Here is a 17,981-nt window from a genome sequence, read left to right as displayed (position 1 = left end):
GGTATATCCATGCAATAGAGTTGCGGGGTCTTTGAGAACAGATACAGATGAAACAGCAAGATTAATTAACCAAGAATCACTCTTGTATCCGCTCCTTTTGCGCAATGGTCGTCTGCAACATCGTCTTGCCTTTCTGGACGTCCCAAGGACCATCGTACCATATGTCGACGCCGCCCTTGACCACCAACTTGCCCTCGTCGGTGAAGTTGACCCCCTCGTCCTTGAGCAACTTTAGTTTCATGGTCTGGTTGACTCCCGAGGGTGCCTTTTCCCAGTCGCCCTTGAACCCTCCCACGTAGCCATCACTCGCGATGACGCGGTGGCAAGGCACTTCTGGCGCGTAAGGGTTGTTTCGAAGAGCTCCGCCCACGGCGCGTGGGCTGGAGTTCAGGGAGCGCGCGAGCGCCGCGTACGTGGTCACACGGCCCGGGGGGATGAGCACGAGGTGCGTGTAGACTTTCTTTTGGGAGTCAGCACATGTGAGGAGAATCCTTGGATGCTAGAAAGCGAACCGAGAAGGGGGGATGGAACTCACCTCTTGGAATTCAGTGATGGCCATTCTCACGTTGTTTCGTGAACGGGGGTTTGAACAATGGTTCTGATTCTGATTCTCTCGGTTTGGGTATACGCTTTGAGGGGTTGGATGGCTGGAAGTATACTCGTATGTTTTGTTACCGAGAGCGCCGGGGGGGCTAGCTAGCTTTATACCGACATATCTCTCCTCACCGCAACGTAGCTGAGATGATGGACAAGGGGGCAGGAGATTTGACTCATCATTGTCAAAGAGGCTGAGCGACTACATATCAAGCAATAGTAGATGTTCGAGGACTCTGTGAAGGCCTGGCTTATGGACTTTGTCGGTTTGTGATTGGTCATATTCAGAGCAACGACTAACCTGCGCGTATCAATCAGGGTGAACAAAGTAAGCCACTTTAGTGGAGAGTAATAACTCGGTAAATTCGCGGTAAGGGCGCGATGTCACGTGCCTATAAGCAAGGGTTGATCCGCAGTAGATTCTGCGGTATCACACTAGATACTTCACCCCATGCTAGTTCGCAGCTTCTCCTCCAGATCAATCGTGGGTCAAAAGAGCTCGGTGCTGCCCATCCAAAGCCCCCGATCCCCTATCGTCTGTGAGGTCTCGCCATTCCAAGATGGCGGTCATAGAAACGGTCAAAGAGGCCATCGGTCTCGGAGATGATACTGGTACGCTTCCCTTGGCTTCAACTCCCCTCGTCCTCGAGCAACTCGGAAGAATCAAAGCTAATGTCAGCCCCGATGTCCCTGCTCCAACTCCAGCGTCCAGACAAACAATGTCCGAAGCCAGACTTCCCCTCGCCTACCGAGACAGCTGTGCGAACCTCCTGATACCTCTCAATAAATGCCGGCACCAGACGTGGTACATGCCCTGGAAGTGCGAGGTGGGTTTTTCTTGTCAACTGTTATGTCCAATCCCGAGACATGAAAAATGATCCTTCTTCAAGCGGCGGTATATGCTAACTGGCGATTCTACTTTTGTTTTTGGGCGGCCAACAGAACGAGCGACACAGCTATGAGAAATGCCAGTACGAGGAGTTCAAGAAGAGGGTCGCGAAGATGGACGAGATGCGGGCGGCCAAGGCGGCTGCTGCTGCTGCGGCGGATAAATAGATGGATTGATGCGAGGCGCAATAAAAAAACGTGAGGATTTTGAGAGTTTGACATGCACCAGGCCCTCGGTTGTATATATGGGACAAGAGTTCACGGGTGATGGTACTTTCGAAGGCGCCTGCAAGGAAGGGACAATTCACACAATCAGTCACAGCCGAGATAGAGTCTCCCCAAACTGTGGGTATGGGAGGGACATCTTTGTCGAGCTATGGCAGGTACAGCTAGTATGAGAACAATTCACCCTGGCAGAGGGGAGACAGCTTGAACCTCAAGGCAAGGCTGGATCGCAGCTGTACGTCGTAGATGGTGACCATTTTGAAGTGTACGCATCACGTGATCACGATGGCATTTCCAATTCCTTTACCCACCGGTCTTCGCATCGCGATATATTTCTTGATATGGTGAAATAACATGCGCCTGCAATCCAAACACCCCCACGTTGTATCCTACCATGTGCATGTGCATCATTTGGCCTAGGCGATACGAAGTCGACGTGTGACCGCTGACGGTGCTCGCAGGACTGCTCTCAGCCATGCCGCCCATGTCGCTCTTGTCGCAGGCTCTTCCGCGGATATCACCGGCGCCCAGCGGCCTCTGAAGGAGAGATTCCATTCTAAGCACTCGATCTTTTTCCATCCCATGTCTTCCCCCAATTCCGAATGCAATCAGCCCAATAGACAGGCTGATGATGACTAATTGGAAATCTTTCCAGGACCCTTGGACCGGCTCTCGGTACGACATCGTTTCTCGACCCTCGTCTCGACATCCCACTCTCAAAGTGCGCGAGACGGCCTGCTTCCTCTGTTGACTACCAGTGCCGCGCGAGATCTTCCGCCTTACGACCTTTGTCAACAGGACGCACCGTTTCTCATTTGCCGTTGGCGCCCGTTTCTTCTCCATCCTAATATAGCGGTTATTCTGTCGACGGTACAAACCCCACGGGTCGAGGCTCTCACTTTTCACACCCACCGAGTACCTAGTCAAAGTTCCTCGTCCCCTCTCCCTCCCACACGGCGGCTGTTTCCGCCCGAAGTCTGCCGTCTAGTGAGACAAAAAAAAAATCGCATAAGAAAACGTCACAACCAGTCCAAGGGGGTTTTGGCCCATTCGTTTTTGTATTTCGGCAATTTCGGGGCTTTCTTTCCATTATCAAAAAAAGAGACAATCATCTATCACTCACATTCCACTGGACAACGCAGAAACGGTCGACAAGTCAGTCCCACGATAGCCTTTCGTCCCTTTTTCTATTGAGACGTACATACGCCATGTGTTCCCCCTAGATGGCTTCAGCATTGGCACCCTCGTTCAGGCTCGTCACCAAGTCGGAACCTTTTGGTTGATCGTTCCCGTCATTCTAAATTATCTTTTTTCTTCGACCATTTCTGGCCCTCTCTGGCGGTCATTGCGGCGAAATTTCCAAAAGTAGCCATTCTTACGGTTGAAGAAATTATACTTGACTATCTCTTTTTTTCAATATGGGTCTTTTGTAGGTACCAAAGAACCTTATACCAAATCTCTTCCTCCTTCAGGCCCGATCTTTTATTTACCAGGATCTAGAGCGTTAGGGACGGCCTTGGATTGGCCAGATGCGAAAAAGGCCGCGAATCAGGTTCGGGAATGGGGTATCGAGGTAAGAGAGGCGGAATGCGCTTTCACGACGATCTACTTCTATCCTACTGATACACATCCAAGCAATTGCTCGCAATATGGCGCAAGGCCAAGGGTAAAGAGCGTGATGCCCTTCTTTGGGGGGACGAGGTATGCTTTTCCCCCTCTTCGGCCGGTTATCCGTCCGTATTACTAAACTGTCCCGCCGTGCCGTCCAGGTCGAGTACCTCGTTGTCGCGATCGATGAAGAACATCAAAAGGTTCGGTTGTCGCTGTGCCAGGCCGATGTTCTTAAATCTTTAGCGGGAGACGAGACGTTGTTGAAGAAAGATGTCGTCGTCCCTGATTTACAAGATGGTGTCGCGTGAGTACTTCGCCATCCGTGGTTGTCCACCGCCTGTCGTGCATCACTGATCGCTGTACCAGTCGAAGCGGTGCCCTTCCGACATTCCATCCCGAGTTCGGTCGCTTTATGCTCGAAGCTACCCCAGGGAAACCATGGGGTATCGATTTCAAGGATTTGCTCGACGTTGAGCCGGACATGAGGCTTCGGCGCGAAATCGCCAAAAACCACATGGACGCTGATGAATTCCCGATCACCTTAACGACCTTTCCACGTCTCGGACTGCCCGACTCTATCAAGCCGGATTACCCTCCCTCCGGCCCTGCCCTTCGATCACAATTCGTCCCGGACGAGATTGCTAACCCTCACATTCGCTTCCCAACGTTGGCTGCCAACATTCGATCAAGAAGGGGCAGAAAAGTGGAACTCAACGTTCCCGTTTTCAAGGATAAGAATACCCCGTCTCCCTTCAGCGACCCAACGGTCAACTATGACCTGCACAAATGGCCCGAAGACGACGACGTCCGTAACGGCGCTGTCAAGCCTAACTGTGTCTACATGGATGCCATGGCTTTTGGTATGGGCAGCTGCTGCTTACAGATTACGTTTCAAGCCAAGAATATCCGTGAAGGACGCACCCTTTACGACCAGCTTTCTCCGCTGGGTCCAATCATGTTGGCGCTGACTGCCGCCACGCCGATATACAAAGGTTTCCTGGTGGACACGGATGTTCGGTGGAATCAAATCTCCCGTGCAGTCGACGACCGCACCGCAGAAGAACTCGGCGAAGTACCCCTAAAAAATGATCGGTGGCGGATACCGAAATCCCGATATGCCAGCAATAGCACATACATCGCGCAGGATCCCCGTCTACGGCCTGAATACATGGACCCTGACTTGGTCATCAACGAAGAACTTAAACAGAAACTCCTGGATGGCGGAATGGACGACCTTCTTGCCACGCATTTTGCGCACCTCTTCATCCGCGACCCTATTGTAATTTTCTCCGAAGATTTGAAGCAGCTTGACCCGGAAGGCTCGAACCATTTCGAGAACATCCAGAGCACGAACTGGCAGCACATGCGGTTCAAACCGCCACCGCCAGATGCGGATATTGGCTGGCGTGTGGAATTCCGGAGCATGGAGATTCAGATCACAGATTTTGAGAATGCAGCTTTTGCCATATTCATCGTCCTTGTCACCCGTGCTATTCTAAGCTTCGACCTCAACTTGTACATCCCGATTGCTCGAGTGACGGAGAATATGGAGACGGCGCACCTGCGGGATGCGGTCATGAAGGAGAAATTCTGGTTCCGAAAGGATCCATTTCCCAAGAAGAGCCCGAGGCAGTCGCCGGTGTTGAACGGGATCAGCGAGCCCGCGTCAAGCGGGGAATCAACGCCTTCACAGCTGCAGCAGGATCTGACACACCTGTCAGGCCATACGCCAGCCTCGGCAGAGACCATCAAGTCATCATTTGGCCCTGTCGAGGACGAGTATACGCTCATGACGATCAACGAGGTCATTAACGGTGGCGGCGGTGCGTGTGACGGGTTTCCTGGACTGATCCCTCTGGTTGAGTCCTATTTGGACAGCGTCAACATCGACGTCGACACGCGCTGCCACCTGGCCGTGTATCTGGATTTGATCCGCAAGCGAGCCAACGGAACGCTGTGGACGGCCGCCAAATGGATTCGCGAATTCACCCGCAGCCACCCAGCGTACAAGGGTGACAGCGCCGTCGACGAGAAGATTGTCTACGACCTGTTTGCGGCGGTGCGCGACATTGAAGAGAGCCAGGAGATGGGCAACCGGCGGAAGAAGGGTCGGGGGAAGTTTGCCACTGGCTGGGAGATGTTGTCTGCGAAAGAGCGGGCCAAAGGGTTGGACGATTGATTGATTGACGTGTTGACGACGATGGCATTCACATACATTGGCGCCTATGGTTGCGTTTTACGAGGAGACGTATATCGACTGATGTTCATTGATGACGATGAGGGTGAGTGCGGTGGTGATGGTGATGGTGATTATGATTGATATGGAGGTCATTTACTCCGTCATTGTCCGTGGACATGAACCATCGCATATAGTTGCATTAGTAGTCAGTTATACGTTTTATAGAGAGAGAGAGAGAGAGGCCAATGATTGACGCACAGGTTTTCACGATTTGGATGATATTCTCTGGTCTAAAGGAGGTTTCTGACCTGTGTTACACCCACGCAGGCGATTTCATGGTATCATCATGAGTACGTGTATGTAGGTGCATGGTGTCGACACCTCTCTATTACGACGGTATACACTCACACATCTACTGTACGAGTAAGTGCAATATATCCCATACCGACATCATACATACTACCGGGGCATCCTTCCTATATAGTGCCGAGGCATCTCTCTCATCCGAATCAAGACCCGGTTGTCTCTACTCTCGGATTTCACAATGCCCACCACGCTGGGCCACGCTCAAGACCTAGGTGATTTGTCCGACGAGCCTTCGTCGCCGTTTCCCCTCTACCACGACATCGCCCTCGGTCGCATCCGTAGCGGGGACAGGCTTGATCCGACACAGGAGGTAATATACCGCGAAGGCGACCAGGGAGCCGACGAGGAAGTTGACTCGGTAGATATACGTCGTTCCGTTGGGGACCTTTTTCTCCGGAGAGAAGAAGGAAGAGGGAGGTAAGTTGGGGTTGGCTCTCGTGTTTCAATGTTCGGGAATGGGGAAGGGGATGCGAAGGAGAGTATTGATGGTGGTGGTGCTGGATGGGTCGGAAGCAAAGTAGACAAGCGACGACGAATGGACTGGAAGATGGAAGGTATAGATGGATAAGTGTTCAAACGTACCTGGGCCCCAACCGCGCCGGCAAAGCCAACGATATTCACGAGCACACCACATATATACGAGGTATATGCCCGCCACGACATGCCGCAGTGGTAGTAGTATGGCGATGCACGTCGAGCCGAGTAGAGATCTCGCACGCAATAATAACCTCGGCGCACGACGTAGTAGTCGCAGATGATGACGGCCGCAATCGACGACAGGAAGACGCTGTAGGCTGAGAGATATGTCGTGAAATTGTTCGACGACTTCAACAAGTTCCACGGACTGCTCTGCCGTTAGTACCTCTTGAGGAAGTGTCTTGGGTCGAAGAATGGTGGGCTAGGAAATAATGTTTCGACTTCAGGAGAGAGTCGGGTCTTACCACAAGCACAGTCCAACAAGGGCGCAGATGTAGCCTCCTCGGCGGATGTCGAGGTATCGGGGTAGCAGGGCCGCCATGTCCGTACCCGCTGAGACACTGTTCGCTGCAATGTTGGTTCCGAGCTGGGCAAGCGCAAAAGCCAGCGCAATGACAAAGACGCCGACTCTCTCGGCCGATGTTGCTTCGTCTAGGAGGAATTGAGAGAGAAGGTCCAGGGGATTCCAGATGGCTGTGCCGTAAATGACCTTGGACGAGGAGGACACCACGATTCCCACGAAAGAGGTCACAACGAACCCGACAGGGATGGTGAAAAGCTGCGTCCAAAGAGCATCGCGTGGCTTGCTGGCGAAACGCGAGAAGTCGGGATTGTTGACAATCAGAGTCGCAAAGTTGCCAATCGAACTCATAATGCCAGTCACCCACCCCCACGCAAGCGCAGAACCTGTCGCCGTCGCCGGCTCCTTTATTATCGGACCCATGCCACGTGCACGGCTGATTGCCCATGTAAAGAGGGACAGTCCAGCCACCAGGACGATGTAAGACTTGACCATGAAGAGGTAGCGAATCTTGTGGACGGGAAACCAGATGGCAGGGAGAGATGCGACCCAGAAAATGAAGAAGCTCACAAAGTCCCTCGTGTTGGTGCCTGAATTGGGGATGCCGTTGTGCAGTGTGTAGAAGGAGGGCCAGATGGACCGAATCATCAAAGTGATGCACTGACCACCAATCCACGCTTGCACGCCGTACCAGACACAAGCCATGGCCGCTCGATTGAAGACTGGCCAGAACGATCCCCAGATGCCAAATGACGCACGACAAACGACAGGGAAAGAGATGTGGTAGGTGGCGCCTATTCGCCCGGTCAGGCAGACCAATACAGCAGAGATCGAGTAGCCAATCAAGATACAAATCAATGCGTGCCACCACGCGAGGCCGGAGGTGAGCATAGTGGAGGCAATCATCCAGGTGTTGATGTTGAACGAATCGGCAATCCAAAAGGCTGGCCGCATGATTAGTGAGACGTACATGACCGCCTACGAGATTCCATACCGACAAAACTCCACGCCGTCCACTGGCGTCGCTGGGGTTCCACCGGCTTCAAGTCATGGTTGGTGAGCATCAGTTGAGCATTTGAGAGGCCAGGCTCGGATTCCATCTGCACCCTCGTGAGGAGACGAGCAGCCCAGGACTTCTTCACCCCAGGTATGATCGTTCTTGTAGCTGGAGTCTCGACAAGATCATTTGTCTGTGAGAGCAACGGTGCGGCGGCGTCCCAGCGCGAGGGCCCCTCAGAGGAGAAGGGCGCAAACTCGTCGAGCTCGATATCAGCATGTCGGGGCGAAGGGGAGCGCATTCTGAAGATCTATGGGGAGTGCTGTGTGAGAAAGCCGTGCAGTCTGTGCCAGTTGCCGTCCTCAAACAGACACACGAACTAGTTCGTCATGTCTGACTCTGGTTCGTCCTCCTATGGCATCGCCCGAGAGGTTGAGCGTACTGGTGCTGCAAGAAACCGTGTGGCCATAATAGTCGTCACTGTCTAACCAAGGCGCAGTTTCAGGTAGAGGAGTTGTCCTGATAGGCGACACTTCAAGCCCATGACAAACCATAGACACCTTTTCTCTGAAAGACCCCCCGATCCTCGTAAGTAGAGCGGCAAAAGAACCTGACCGAAGAATCGAGCGATGCGAACGAGCAGAGCTGTAGACTTTGAAATGGAGGAGTGCTACGAGGTCCAACTGCAAACACTGCAAATGTGCCAAACATCCGAAACTTGCAAACAAACCGAAACACACAAAAACAAGCAAGCACCGCTAAGTCGTGGGCAAGGCTGACGACCCCTGGATACTCTCGTATGTGCACACGCGTACCGATCGATCAGGGAGGCATTGCAGCTGTTATTGTATAGCATAGCCTGTAACGTAAATCCCCATTAGGACCGCTAGATTCAGTTCGTTTCTTATATCGTCTCTATTGCTACGTCCAGCTGCATCGTAGTCGTGTTGATATAGCAAGAAGACAAAGGAACTGTCTAACTCGGGTATCTGCGTGCAGGAGTCGTCATGTTCCATGACCGGAACCCGAGAGCGTGAAGAAATCATCTCAATTACATTTCGGATTTATCGTTCTTTGGCGGATAGATGCCCGAGTTAGGTGAACGTGCAGATTCAACTTCGTCGAAACATTATAATTTTGGTGATGACTGCCTGAGATACACTGTCATTCACATCTGAACCAAATCGATGCGCAAACTTTGAAAGCAACAATCGAGCAGTGATGATAAAACCGACGAACATGGTGGATCCCTAGCTTTTAAACCCTCAACCAGCTGACCTGCGGTAGGTGTATCTCTTCAAAATTGCGTCGCTCATGTGGAGTAAATGCGAATAAGCAACAAAAGCGCTCAGAAGATATCTGTGCAAATGGTCGTTCCAGGAAGTAACGCAGACCGAGTCCTGGAGAAACGCCGAACAGCCAACTGAGTGACCAAGTACACTCGCGGTTACCATTAGAGAAAAAGGAAAGCCGAGAGACTTGGCTCTAGGGCTCTCACCCAAGCTTCCGACAAATGCGTGATTCCCCTGTCCGTACCCAAGGCACCAGGGTGAATATCCATCCCGCAAAGGGCTCTAGTCTGTCAAAAGAACCGATTGGCCAGAGATCGAGCCGCTTGGCGCAGAGCAACGATTGCGCTTTAAATGAGCGTATTGTATCCTTACGGGGTTTCTGGCCCGACAGGTGTAGAGTCGCCAAAGTTCTAATAGAGTCAGCTCGTCATGGGAAATGCAATGGTGGATGGAACACATACGCTAGGAGCCAGGGGAAATAGCTTTTCCGTTCTGTCCCCATTGCATCTGACATACTGACCCTGGGTAGCCTCATACTGATAGAGATCTATCAAACGTGCAAATGATGATGAGCGTCAATAATCTTCGAACGTAATGACGTCGCCCAGGAAACGATAATGCAGAACCCGAGACAGCTGGTGAGTGGAATTGCGAAGAGAGCTTAGTGCAAGTTGTAGAAAGTTGTGCATTGATGGGTTTCAAGATCCGCCATGGTTGAAATAGGAGTTACCACATGACCCTTAACAGCCTTTTAGTCTGTTGCCAAATTGCCAAAACTTCTGCTTTAGATAAAGAAGAGGAGCGTGATGCTGGACATATTGTATATCGAGGGCTGAAATGAGGATCATTCCATCAACCACACAACATGCGCAAGAGTTTGTTGATGAGTCGAGCCAGCAGTCCCCCACCATGCTTCTCTTCCCCACCATATTGTGGTTGCTGTTGTTGTTGTTGAGCGTGTTGAGGTTGCCAAGCTTGCTGCTGCTGACCTGGATACGTCTGGTAGCCCTGCCAATCGCTCACATGTTGCATGTCCACAGGACTGCCATCCAGCTTGATGTATATCCTGCCATCGTTGGACTCGGTGTGATATTGCAAGCCGAGATCCCGGCACGTCTGTTCGACTCGAGGCTTGATTTTTTGGACGTGATCGCGGGAATGGTTCCCCCGCCCGACCACGACGTGGAGATGTGTCTGGCCGTGACTCTGGGCATAGCGGATCCTCTGTTCCAAGATCTCTTCCGCCTCTTCGACAAACAGCCCGTGCAAGTCGATCGTGTCGGCGGCGACTCGTCCATCGGCGTTGTTTTCGCGAAAGATGAAGTCGGCCGCCTGTTTATTGTACATCTCCATTTTGGCGCCGTGCTCCTTGCCCTCTTGCGAGAGCGCATGCGCAGCCGCGCCGTCGCCATTCGCATATGCTTCTTGGGATCGCTGGAAGCACGTGGAACGTTTGGAGGCCTCCTGACGTGCGAGATTTCGTAGCCGGTCGTACTCTGCTTCGGCAGCTTGGGATTGACTATGATTGAACGCTACGCGACCACATCGTGTCAGCCAGCAACTCAGCTTTGACGCATAGGCCTATAGCGACAGCCAGTCAAGCAGGGGATCACATACGCTTGGCTCCTACCCGGGTAGCATGCTGTGTTGACATTTCATACGACATCTTCTGGGCAATTGCGGTTTATTCAACCACCTAAGATTGATGATGTACAGGTGAGAGGCGTGTACCGCGCAGGTAGAGTTGGTCAAGAGACAGAAAAAAACGACAGGCGGAAGTATGTGCGACCCTAAAACCGCACAAGGCTTGCAGCAGCGATGCCAATGGGGGAGATCTGATCTTTCACGATGCGCTCGGTTCGCTTACAGACGCGAATCGCTGAAGCGACGATGAGAATCGCGGAGTCGGAGAAACCAAAAACGGCGGGAGGCTTAGTCATCGTTGCTTAGTCATTTGGAAGACCCGGTTTGGCAATTGTCTACCAAGTGTGAGAAGAGGCAGTATCGGATACTCAGTACAAATAGGAAGAAACCAGCCCAACGACTTATTTGATATTATGTTGCTTCCCTCGTGGATCTCGGTCCGATAAAAGCGCCTCATATCTTTTGAGATCTGTCGTCAACAAGCCCCCAACTTGCTCTCGTAGCAATTGGCCAATTCGCGTAGAATATATCCCATCCGGGGTGTCAAACCCCATACCCAGGTATCATCGTAGAAGCCGGCCCAGTAGCGTGCCAGCTTGGCTGCCAGTGAGGGTCCGGCTCCATTGTCCAGAACATCCTCCAAGTCCAACAGCAGATTTCTGATGGATTGCATCGTCTGAGTCTCGAGCTCGCTGATCGATGCAGAGTCACGACTTGATCGTATCTCAACTTCGATTGCATGCACCCATTTCGTGACCAACAGCGCTGTGCCAGGAGTCAGTTCTGTGATAGAGAAGTAGGCCAGTCGTTTGTTGTATGGACTTACCTGCCTCCCACCCTGCTAACGCGTGCCCGATCGCCCACGTCAAGGCGGCCGTCTTCTTGATCAGCAGGGTTCCCGCCTTGTACGGTATCAGCATTCCTTCGAATGCCCGACCGACAGCTCTTGCCACGAGGTTGCCTCGATTCTGCGGTAGCGCGATAAAGTCCTCAATTGAAATCATAAATTCTTCCTGGCTTTCCTTGAGCAACACCATTGAATCGGCCGCGCTATGCCCTGTGAATGCCCGGCAATAGCTGACCCGCAACAGCGCCAGACAATTGAACAACAAAGGGGTTTCGGCTTCCGTCCACGGATAGTCGGCATCGGAGCTGGCTTGGGTGATCAGGGCCCGGCACCTCGAAAGCGCGGCCTCTGTTTGGGCGAGAGTCTGGGATTTCTGGGATTCATTGGACGGTCCAGGACTAGAGAAGTCGCCGAAAAAGTAGGATCCTTGGGTGATATGCCAGATGTGAATGGAAATAACGTTTATCACCACGCTGATCGCAAAGGGTGACCACTCCCAGCACTCTTGCGGCACCGTCTTGACTGAATTCCCGTTCATGACCATCGACACTGCCTCTCTGACATTGAGTCGTGAGCTCTGGCCTTTTCGCATTGCCGCTTCGTGCCACTGTTCTTCAGTGAGTGCATCCCACAGGGACTGGTCGCAGGGCATTTCGATGAAACCATCAGAAACCAACGAATATCCGGGGGGAATCCCGTAAGTCATGGTGACCAAATTGCCAAACATTATCTGACCGTACAATAGCCTATACATTGTGTTAGTGGGGGATTGTAATCCTCGAGCTCCCTCCCGCTTACCTTTTAACACTCTCCCTTTCGACCCATTCCTGCCAGCTCAGCCACCTATCTGTGCTTTTGCGCGGTTTTACGGTAGGAGCCAAGTCACGAAAATCCTAAGGAGTCATCAGAACGGTGCACCTCCAACTAACTCGATATGCTTACCACGAGGAAGTCGCCGAGACGAATAATAGCCTTCGAAATGACTTCCGGGTCGCCGCTGAAGCAGCTGAGCATTGCAAGCAGCAACCGAGTTTGACTCCTCCACAATGATTCCGGCGTCGATTTCGGTGATTGAGATTGTGGCTGAACCCAATCTTCCAGCAACCGTGGCTTCTTGTCGAGATGTTCACCCCGGTCATCAACTGCGGCAGCGAGGGCTTGGTCTGCTTTCAAATACAATGAAGCCGCAATCTTTCTTTCTAATCGATAAAGAGCGCCAACTGCACATATAGCAAGAACAAGTGGCGAAGGTGTGGTTTCGAAGTCCATAGTCTGAAGGTGGAAGATGGGCAGGTGAACGTGGAAGGCATCGACGTAGGTTCGAATGCATTTTTGGAGTGCGGCTGCGCTGGGCAGTCGTAAGTTGTTCAATTTTTCGGCAGGGAGTCTACTCGACAGATCCTTTAGGAGATGAATTCGCATTGCTTCTGAAAAACTAAGTGTTGGAGGTCTCGGGTACTTCGTCTGTGGAATTTGATAGCCCGAATAGCCCTCGGAATCGGGACGATTCATGGTGAAAACCTGGGCTGGAGTCTCGTCCCATGGCCCGGTGGGCTCTTTAGCACGCGAATTCTCACGACTGGCCGTTTCCCACGATTGATTTGAATCGTCAACTGACGGAGTCTCGTTCGCAGTCGAAATACGACTCTGCTGGAAACCGTAATCCTGTATGGAAGCCTGGCTGGAACCCGAGAAGTTCTCCAGGGGAGACCAGCCATCCGTCTTGCCGCCGAGCGGTGGTACTGCAAAAGCTTCAAGTTGCTTTGGAGGTAAGCCCAAGAAGGGGTCGAAGAAGTCGAGGAATTCCAGATCGCCATCGAGGTCTGGGAGAGGCACTGAGCTTGGAAATGTCCGCATCTTCTCCAGGTCGGAAACATCGACACTAAAATCTGCCAGGTGAAGCCCCATAGAAGGCTGAGGTTCTGCAGCAAGAGCAGATCCTCCGCCGAAACTTGAAGATAGCATTGGTTCAGATGCGCTATCGATTTGAGTTGCCAGCCTCTGACCTTGACTCACTGGGGATTTTGGCGGCTGAACAGCACTCGATCTTGTGCATGGTTTGGCAGCTGGTCTAGAAGATGTAGAGACGGAACCTCTGGGTTGGCGCCGGCGTGAATCCGAGAGATCTGGAGGCAAGTCTTTTGGCAGCACGACAGCTTCGTCCTTTCCTTTATCTCTAGATATGGATGACTTTGCTGTGGCATTATCTGCTAATCGTGGAGTCAGAATTATTCAACCAAGATCGGGGGTTTCGGACCGGAAGGAAGGTCCTGAGTTGTCGGTCCATCCGTATGTTGCTTCTCGATGGCCTTTGCTACTTGTTCCGGAGTGTGCAGGGTTCTCTCATGGCGAACCAGGAGATCTCTAAGGGGACGTAGTTAATAGACGCCGTCGTCGATGAGCGTTTCCAAATACCTTCGACTATACCTTCTTCGACAGACCCTGCAACCGAAAGGTTTTTCTTGAGTATCTGAAGACTTGTAAGCGTTTTTGCACCGGGCGCGGACGCGATGGGTCGAGGGACATGGCTTACGGCCTCGTTGATGTCGGATGCAGTGCTCGCTTCGCTTAAAAGCCCTCGAGCAAACACTGCACACATGTTTTCTCTTCGCGGCCGCATTCTCTTTGTCGAGCTTGGGAAATATAATGGTCGAAGTGCCGATTAGTGCCATGATGGGAACGATCCGGTGCTTCTCCTATCACCAGATGAGATGTGGGAAGAATTGGTGTTCGAAAGCTAGAATCCCAAGATTGAGGAGTCGTAATGGGCCAAATGCCACCTGATCGGTAGAACCATGGTCTTCCTACAGTCTGTCTGGGATAGCGTCCCAGCCGTTTTGTGGGTGCCATCGTGGGGCTAATTGCGGAGGGGGGAGGCCTGAAGTAAAACTTGGGGAAAGGAGGGATGGATTGACAAGAGATGGGTTGATTGGGGGAAGCTGATGGGTTGGGGGTTGTCCATCAACCATGTCCACCATTGTCTTGACCTCGTAAACCTCGTGCGGAGAAATGAGAAATGCCAAAGGCGTCTTGTGAGGTTTGGCTGCGAGATATTCGACTTTTGCAAAGACGGCATCCTGGAGGTCGATATCCTACCTGGAGTCTTGTATCCTGTGAGAACTCTTATTTGTGCTTGTAAAAACCAGACACAGAGAGGCAACAGATATCTCCTAAAGAGCCATGGCAAACCCGGAGCAGGGATTCACGCCATGCCTCGACCATGGTAGGTTTCTTCTAGCCGGACAAGTGGCTGTGAAAGGATGACTCTGCTGGAATGTGCAGACTTAATCTATGAAGATCCAGACACAGAATAACGATACCAGGCAATGAAAATATCCGTGGACTCTCTTGTCTTTCGGGCCCTTGTACCAGCTTGAGGCAGAACAATGATAGAAGTGCAACCATGAAGTGGCAGATCAGCCCTTGACATAGACCGTCTTCGATGACAAGAGCAATGCCGCATACCGGACATGTCGTTCAAAGATGCAATTCCCATCAATTCATGCCCTTCGTCAAGCTCACCTCAATTGGGCAATACTTTCTACCCCACATGAGGCAACAGCCTCGCGAGGCTGAAGTGGGGCATTTTGCTTCCCGAAAAGGAATTGTGTACAAGAAAGGTGATTCCGACAATATTTCATGAAAGAGTTTGCCCTGCTACACTGGCGGCATGAACTGTGAGATATGTATGGGTTGTTGTGCTCATTGCTATCCAGGTTCGCGCGGTGCAGAAAGTTTGAGTGGCGCAGGGATTTGTTTCTCTGGCTGCGTCACCTCTCGACGGGAATCGACTAAGTCATCGTCGCCAGCAATAATGCCAGGGAACGGGTTGAAAGGATCCTCTCTAAGTTCGCATTTGCCAACGGCTCCCCTGCAGTTGGTGCGCAGATTCCAGAAGCTGAGTTCAGGGAGCTGGCGAAAACAGAGGAGGAGCTTTGAAACGTGACCCATTCAGAGCATCAATCCTACCTATTCTGTCTTATTGACTCGGTATCTAAGTTTGTTCCCAAACCCATTGATCGTCGCGTCTGACGGAGGTTCCCTGCCGGAGCGCAAAATGCGAGTAAATACCCACTTTATTATATGGAGAAAACGAGAGCCTGTCGCTGGCTGGTCTCGACTCGAAGCCCGTGAAACTTGTACGTGATACTTTTGGGGTTTCGAAGTCCGAATGACAACGCACAGATTGCCAGTATCAAGTAGCAACAGTCGGTCCAGTCAACCATGTCACAGGCCACAATGCCGGTAGACGTTTTCGGGGAGTGGTTGGCAACAGCTTCATTCGGGCTTTCGAGATCAGAAGCGATCACATACCTGGCGAGCTGGTACTCTTAGTGCAACTGGTGGCGCCAAGATGCAGATCCTCGAGTGCCTTTTCTGGCCGAGGTGGGTTCCTCTCTGCCTCAATTGAGTCACGCTGGTCTCTCATTCTCCGTTGTGATGGTCCAAGATGGAAGGTTTTGACGGATAAAGCAAGGGCAAAGGGGGGTTGGGCAATGCAGAGGCTGAATGTGACGGACAAAAAGGACGCCGAGTCCGGAGGCTGCGGGAGCGCCTCTGAACATGATTTGATGGTACTCTGGGGCAAATGCGTTGTGGCACTTGATCGGCAATGCAGAGCACAAAGCAACACTAAGGAGGTGGACGAATAATCGTGCTCAAAGTGGTGGAAATCGGGGAGGCACAGTTGACTTGCCTTCCTCAGAGAGAAAGCCTGAGTGAGGGTCCACAGTGGCTGTCAAAGTCTGTCCCCGTTCCGTAAAGCTGTCACTTTGCAAGTGCTGGATGTTTTGGTACGTAGTATTCACTGCGAGGGGGAAAATGTCTGACGCGCCAATAGGAGAGCTGCAGCTGACATGTGAAACAAGGACGCAGGATGTCGCTTGATTTGTGCATGCAGGTTATGGGCGCAGAATCCGAAGACAGGTCCAGATCGACCTCTCCGCTGGGGGTGGCCTGGTTGCTTTCCGTAAATCTGGGACCTGGGCTTGCAGACGCAGGTTTTAGCTTTGACACCCTGGCTTGATCGTCTGGCGAGTTGGCTACAAGATTCGAGGAGAATCAACTCCATTGCGTTGGAAGCAATAGTAGCAAGACGAACCTCCAAGGAAAATCAAGTTTTCTGGATGAACTTTATGTGCTGGAAGAATCATCCAAAGTACCGGCTGGCTTGAGTTGGTGCTAATTAGCAGTTGTAGCGGCACAACCCCGTGCCCCGTACCTGAATTCTGAGAGATCTGTGTCAAGATAAAGTTTCAGCAAGCTCGGGGACAATCCTCCCAGTGCCTGAAGGGGGCCATCACCTGATAGAGGGAGCATCTGGCTTGAGACACAGAATCACTCGTACCCAGTCGTGCCAGTCTTGCCGTCAATTGACTTGCGAGAGCGGATATTTGGTTGAGCAAAGACCAGGAAGTCGCAATTTCCAGGGCTTTCATGGAACGCACTAGATTTCTTGAGAAGGGCGCTATGACCCGAAGCGACGAACAAAGGGGTGACCTAGCGACGATGATTACAACTCCTCGGTAGGGCAGACGTTATATCAGGCCAAGCTGCGCAGCGGAATGTCCCAGCACCAACAAGGGTAGTCCTTTGTGCCCACTCTTCGTGCGTTGGGAGGTCATCCTCGCGATACAATTCTTCATCTGCAGATACGAGTAAGTGTGCTCCTCCATCGTAAACAACCCGGAAGCTCGGACGCGGCCCCTGCGCCAGCAAGACGACGGATATCCGAAAGTGGTCTGGGCGGGTGTAACCAAGTGGGCGATCCCAGTCTCGGTCGAAAGCCAACTTGAGTGAAGAGACCAGGGTGACGGAGGTAGAAGAGGGATGCCAGCCAGTGAGAACGGAGTTGACGAGCGGTGGGTGAGTGTGGGAGACCCCGGTTGTAGTTGGCCTCAGCGGGTTAGGGCCGAGGGCTTGAGACAACAGCGCCGCGATCCAAGGGCGATCTAGTGAAGGCATTAGAAGAGACATTGCTTGGAGCGAGATGAAGAAATACAGTACCTCCTAAGTAGGTAAGCCATTTGGCTGATGATCGCTCGATGCTGGGAGGATCCGTCTTTTTCCTAGGTGCAAGTACTACTGCTGGAGGATGCGCACCCAGCACCTTGGACCATCGAACTTTGCTGGAGCGCGGGCTGTGGAATCCAAAGGTTAACATTTGGCAAAGCCTTTGGTTCCGTGGCAGTAGCACACAGTAGTCAAACACTGGCACTGGGGAGTTGACTAGTTGAATTGTGTGCATTGCAAAAAGCCACCCACATCAAGACTCCGTCTGCCAAAAAAACTCTTTTCCCCTTTCTCGTCTGGGACTGTCAATGGGGACTGGAGATGGACAA

At 52.1% G+C, this 17,981-nt stretch overlaps 6 protein-coding genes across 6 annotated transcripts; 2 read left to right on the top strand and 4 right to left on the bottom strand.

Annotated features, from left to right (window-relative positions):
• Window positions 1–76: 76 nt before the first annotated feature.
• On the bottom strand, window positions 77–559 carry AYO20_01465 (hypothetical protein; the record flags this gene model as incomplete). The annotated part of the gene is made up of 2 exons (XM_022639771.1): window positions 77–460; window positions 536–559. 2 exons carry the CDS (start codon window positions 557–559, stop codon window positions 77–79), a joined length of 408 nt encoding a protein of 135 aa, XP_022504159.1.
• A 595-nt stretch (window positions 560–1,154) lies between these two features.
• Window positions 1,155–1,650, top strand: AYO20_01464 (hypothetical protein; the record flags this gene model as incomplete). Its single annotated transcript, XM_022639770.1, has 2 exons — window positions 1,155–1,421; window positions 1,537–1,650. 2 exons carry the CDS (start codon window positions 1,155–1,157, stop codon window positions 1,648–1,650), a joined length of 381 nt encoding a protein of 126 aa, XP_022504158.1.
• A 360-nt stretch (window positions 1,651–2,010) lies between these two features.
• AYO20_01463 (hypothetical protein) lies at window positions 2,011–2,550 on the bottom strand (the record flags this gene model as incomplete). The annotated part of the gene is made up of 1 exon (XM_022639769.1): window positions 2,011–2,550. One exon carries the CDS (start codon window positions 2,548–2,550, stop codon window positions 2,011–2,013), a length of 540 nt encoding a protein of 179 aa, XP_022504157.1.
• Window positions 2,551–3,125: 575 nt separating this feature from the next.
• Window positions 3,126–5,497, top strand: AYO20_01462 (hypothetical protein; the record flags this gene model as incomplete). The annotated part of the gene is made up of 5 exons (XM_022639768.1): window positions 3,126–3,136; window positions 3,208–3,280; window positions 3,343–3,408; window positions 3,477–3,622; window positions 3,685–5,497. The coding sequence occupies 5 exons, from the start codon at window positions 3,126–3,128 to the stop codon at window positions 5,495–5,497; spliced, it is 2,109 nt and encodes a 702-aa protein (XP_022504156.1).
• Window positions 5,498–6,071: 574 nt separating this feature from the next.
• Window positions 6,072–8,158, bottom strand: AYO20_01461 (hypothetical protein; the record flags this gene model as incomplete). The annotated part of the gene is made up of 4 exons (XM_022639767.1): window positions 6,072–6,248; window positions 6,446–6,707; window positions 6,805–7,804; window positions 7,855–8,158. 4 exons carry the CDS (start codon window positions 8,156–8,158, stop codon window positions 6,072–6,074), a joined length of 1,743 nt encoding a protein of 580 aa, XP_022504155.1.
• Window positions 8,159–10,001: 1,843 nt separating this feature from the next.
• On the bottom strand, window positions 10,002–14,239 carry AYO20_01460 (hypothetical protein; the record flags this gene model as incomplete). Its single annotated transcript, XM_022639766.1, has 7 exons — window positions 10,002–10,730; window positions 11,350–11,558; window positions 11,620–12,386; window positions 12,439–12,533; window positions 12,583–13,847; window positions 13,898–14,004; window positions 14,082–14,239. 7 exons carry the CDS (start codon window positions 14,237–14,239, stop codon window positions 10,002–10,004), a joined length of 3,330 nt encoding a protein of 1,109 aa, XP_022504154.1.
• Between the last annotated feature and the right edge of the window lie 3,742 nt (window positions 14,240–17,981).

The sequence above is a fragment of the Fonsecaea nubica genome (assembly GCF_001646965.1).
Source record: "Fonsecaea nubica strain CBS 269.64 chromosome Unknown Scaff6, whole genome shotgun sequence".
In the NCBI taxonomy this organism is placed as follows: Eukaryota; Fungi; Ascomycota; class Eurotiomycetes; order Chaetothyriales; family Herpotrichiellaceae; genus Fonsecaea; species Fonsecaea nubica.
The sequence above is the reverse complement of the archived record's forward strand: the minus strand, read 5'-3'. Positions and strand labels throughout refer to the sequence as shown.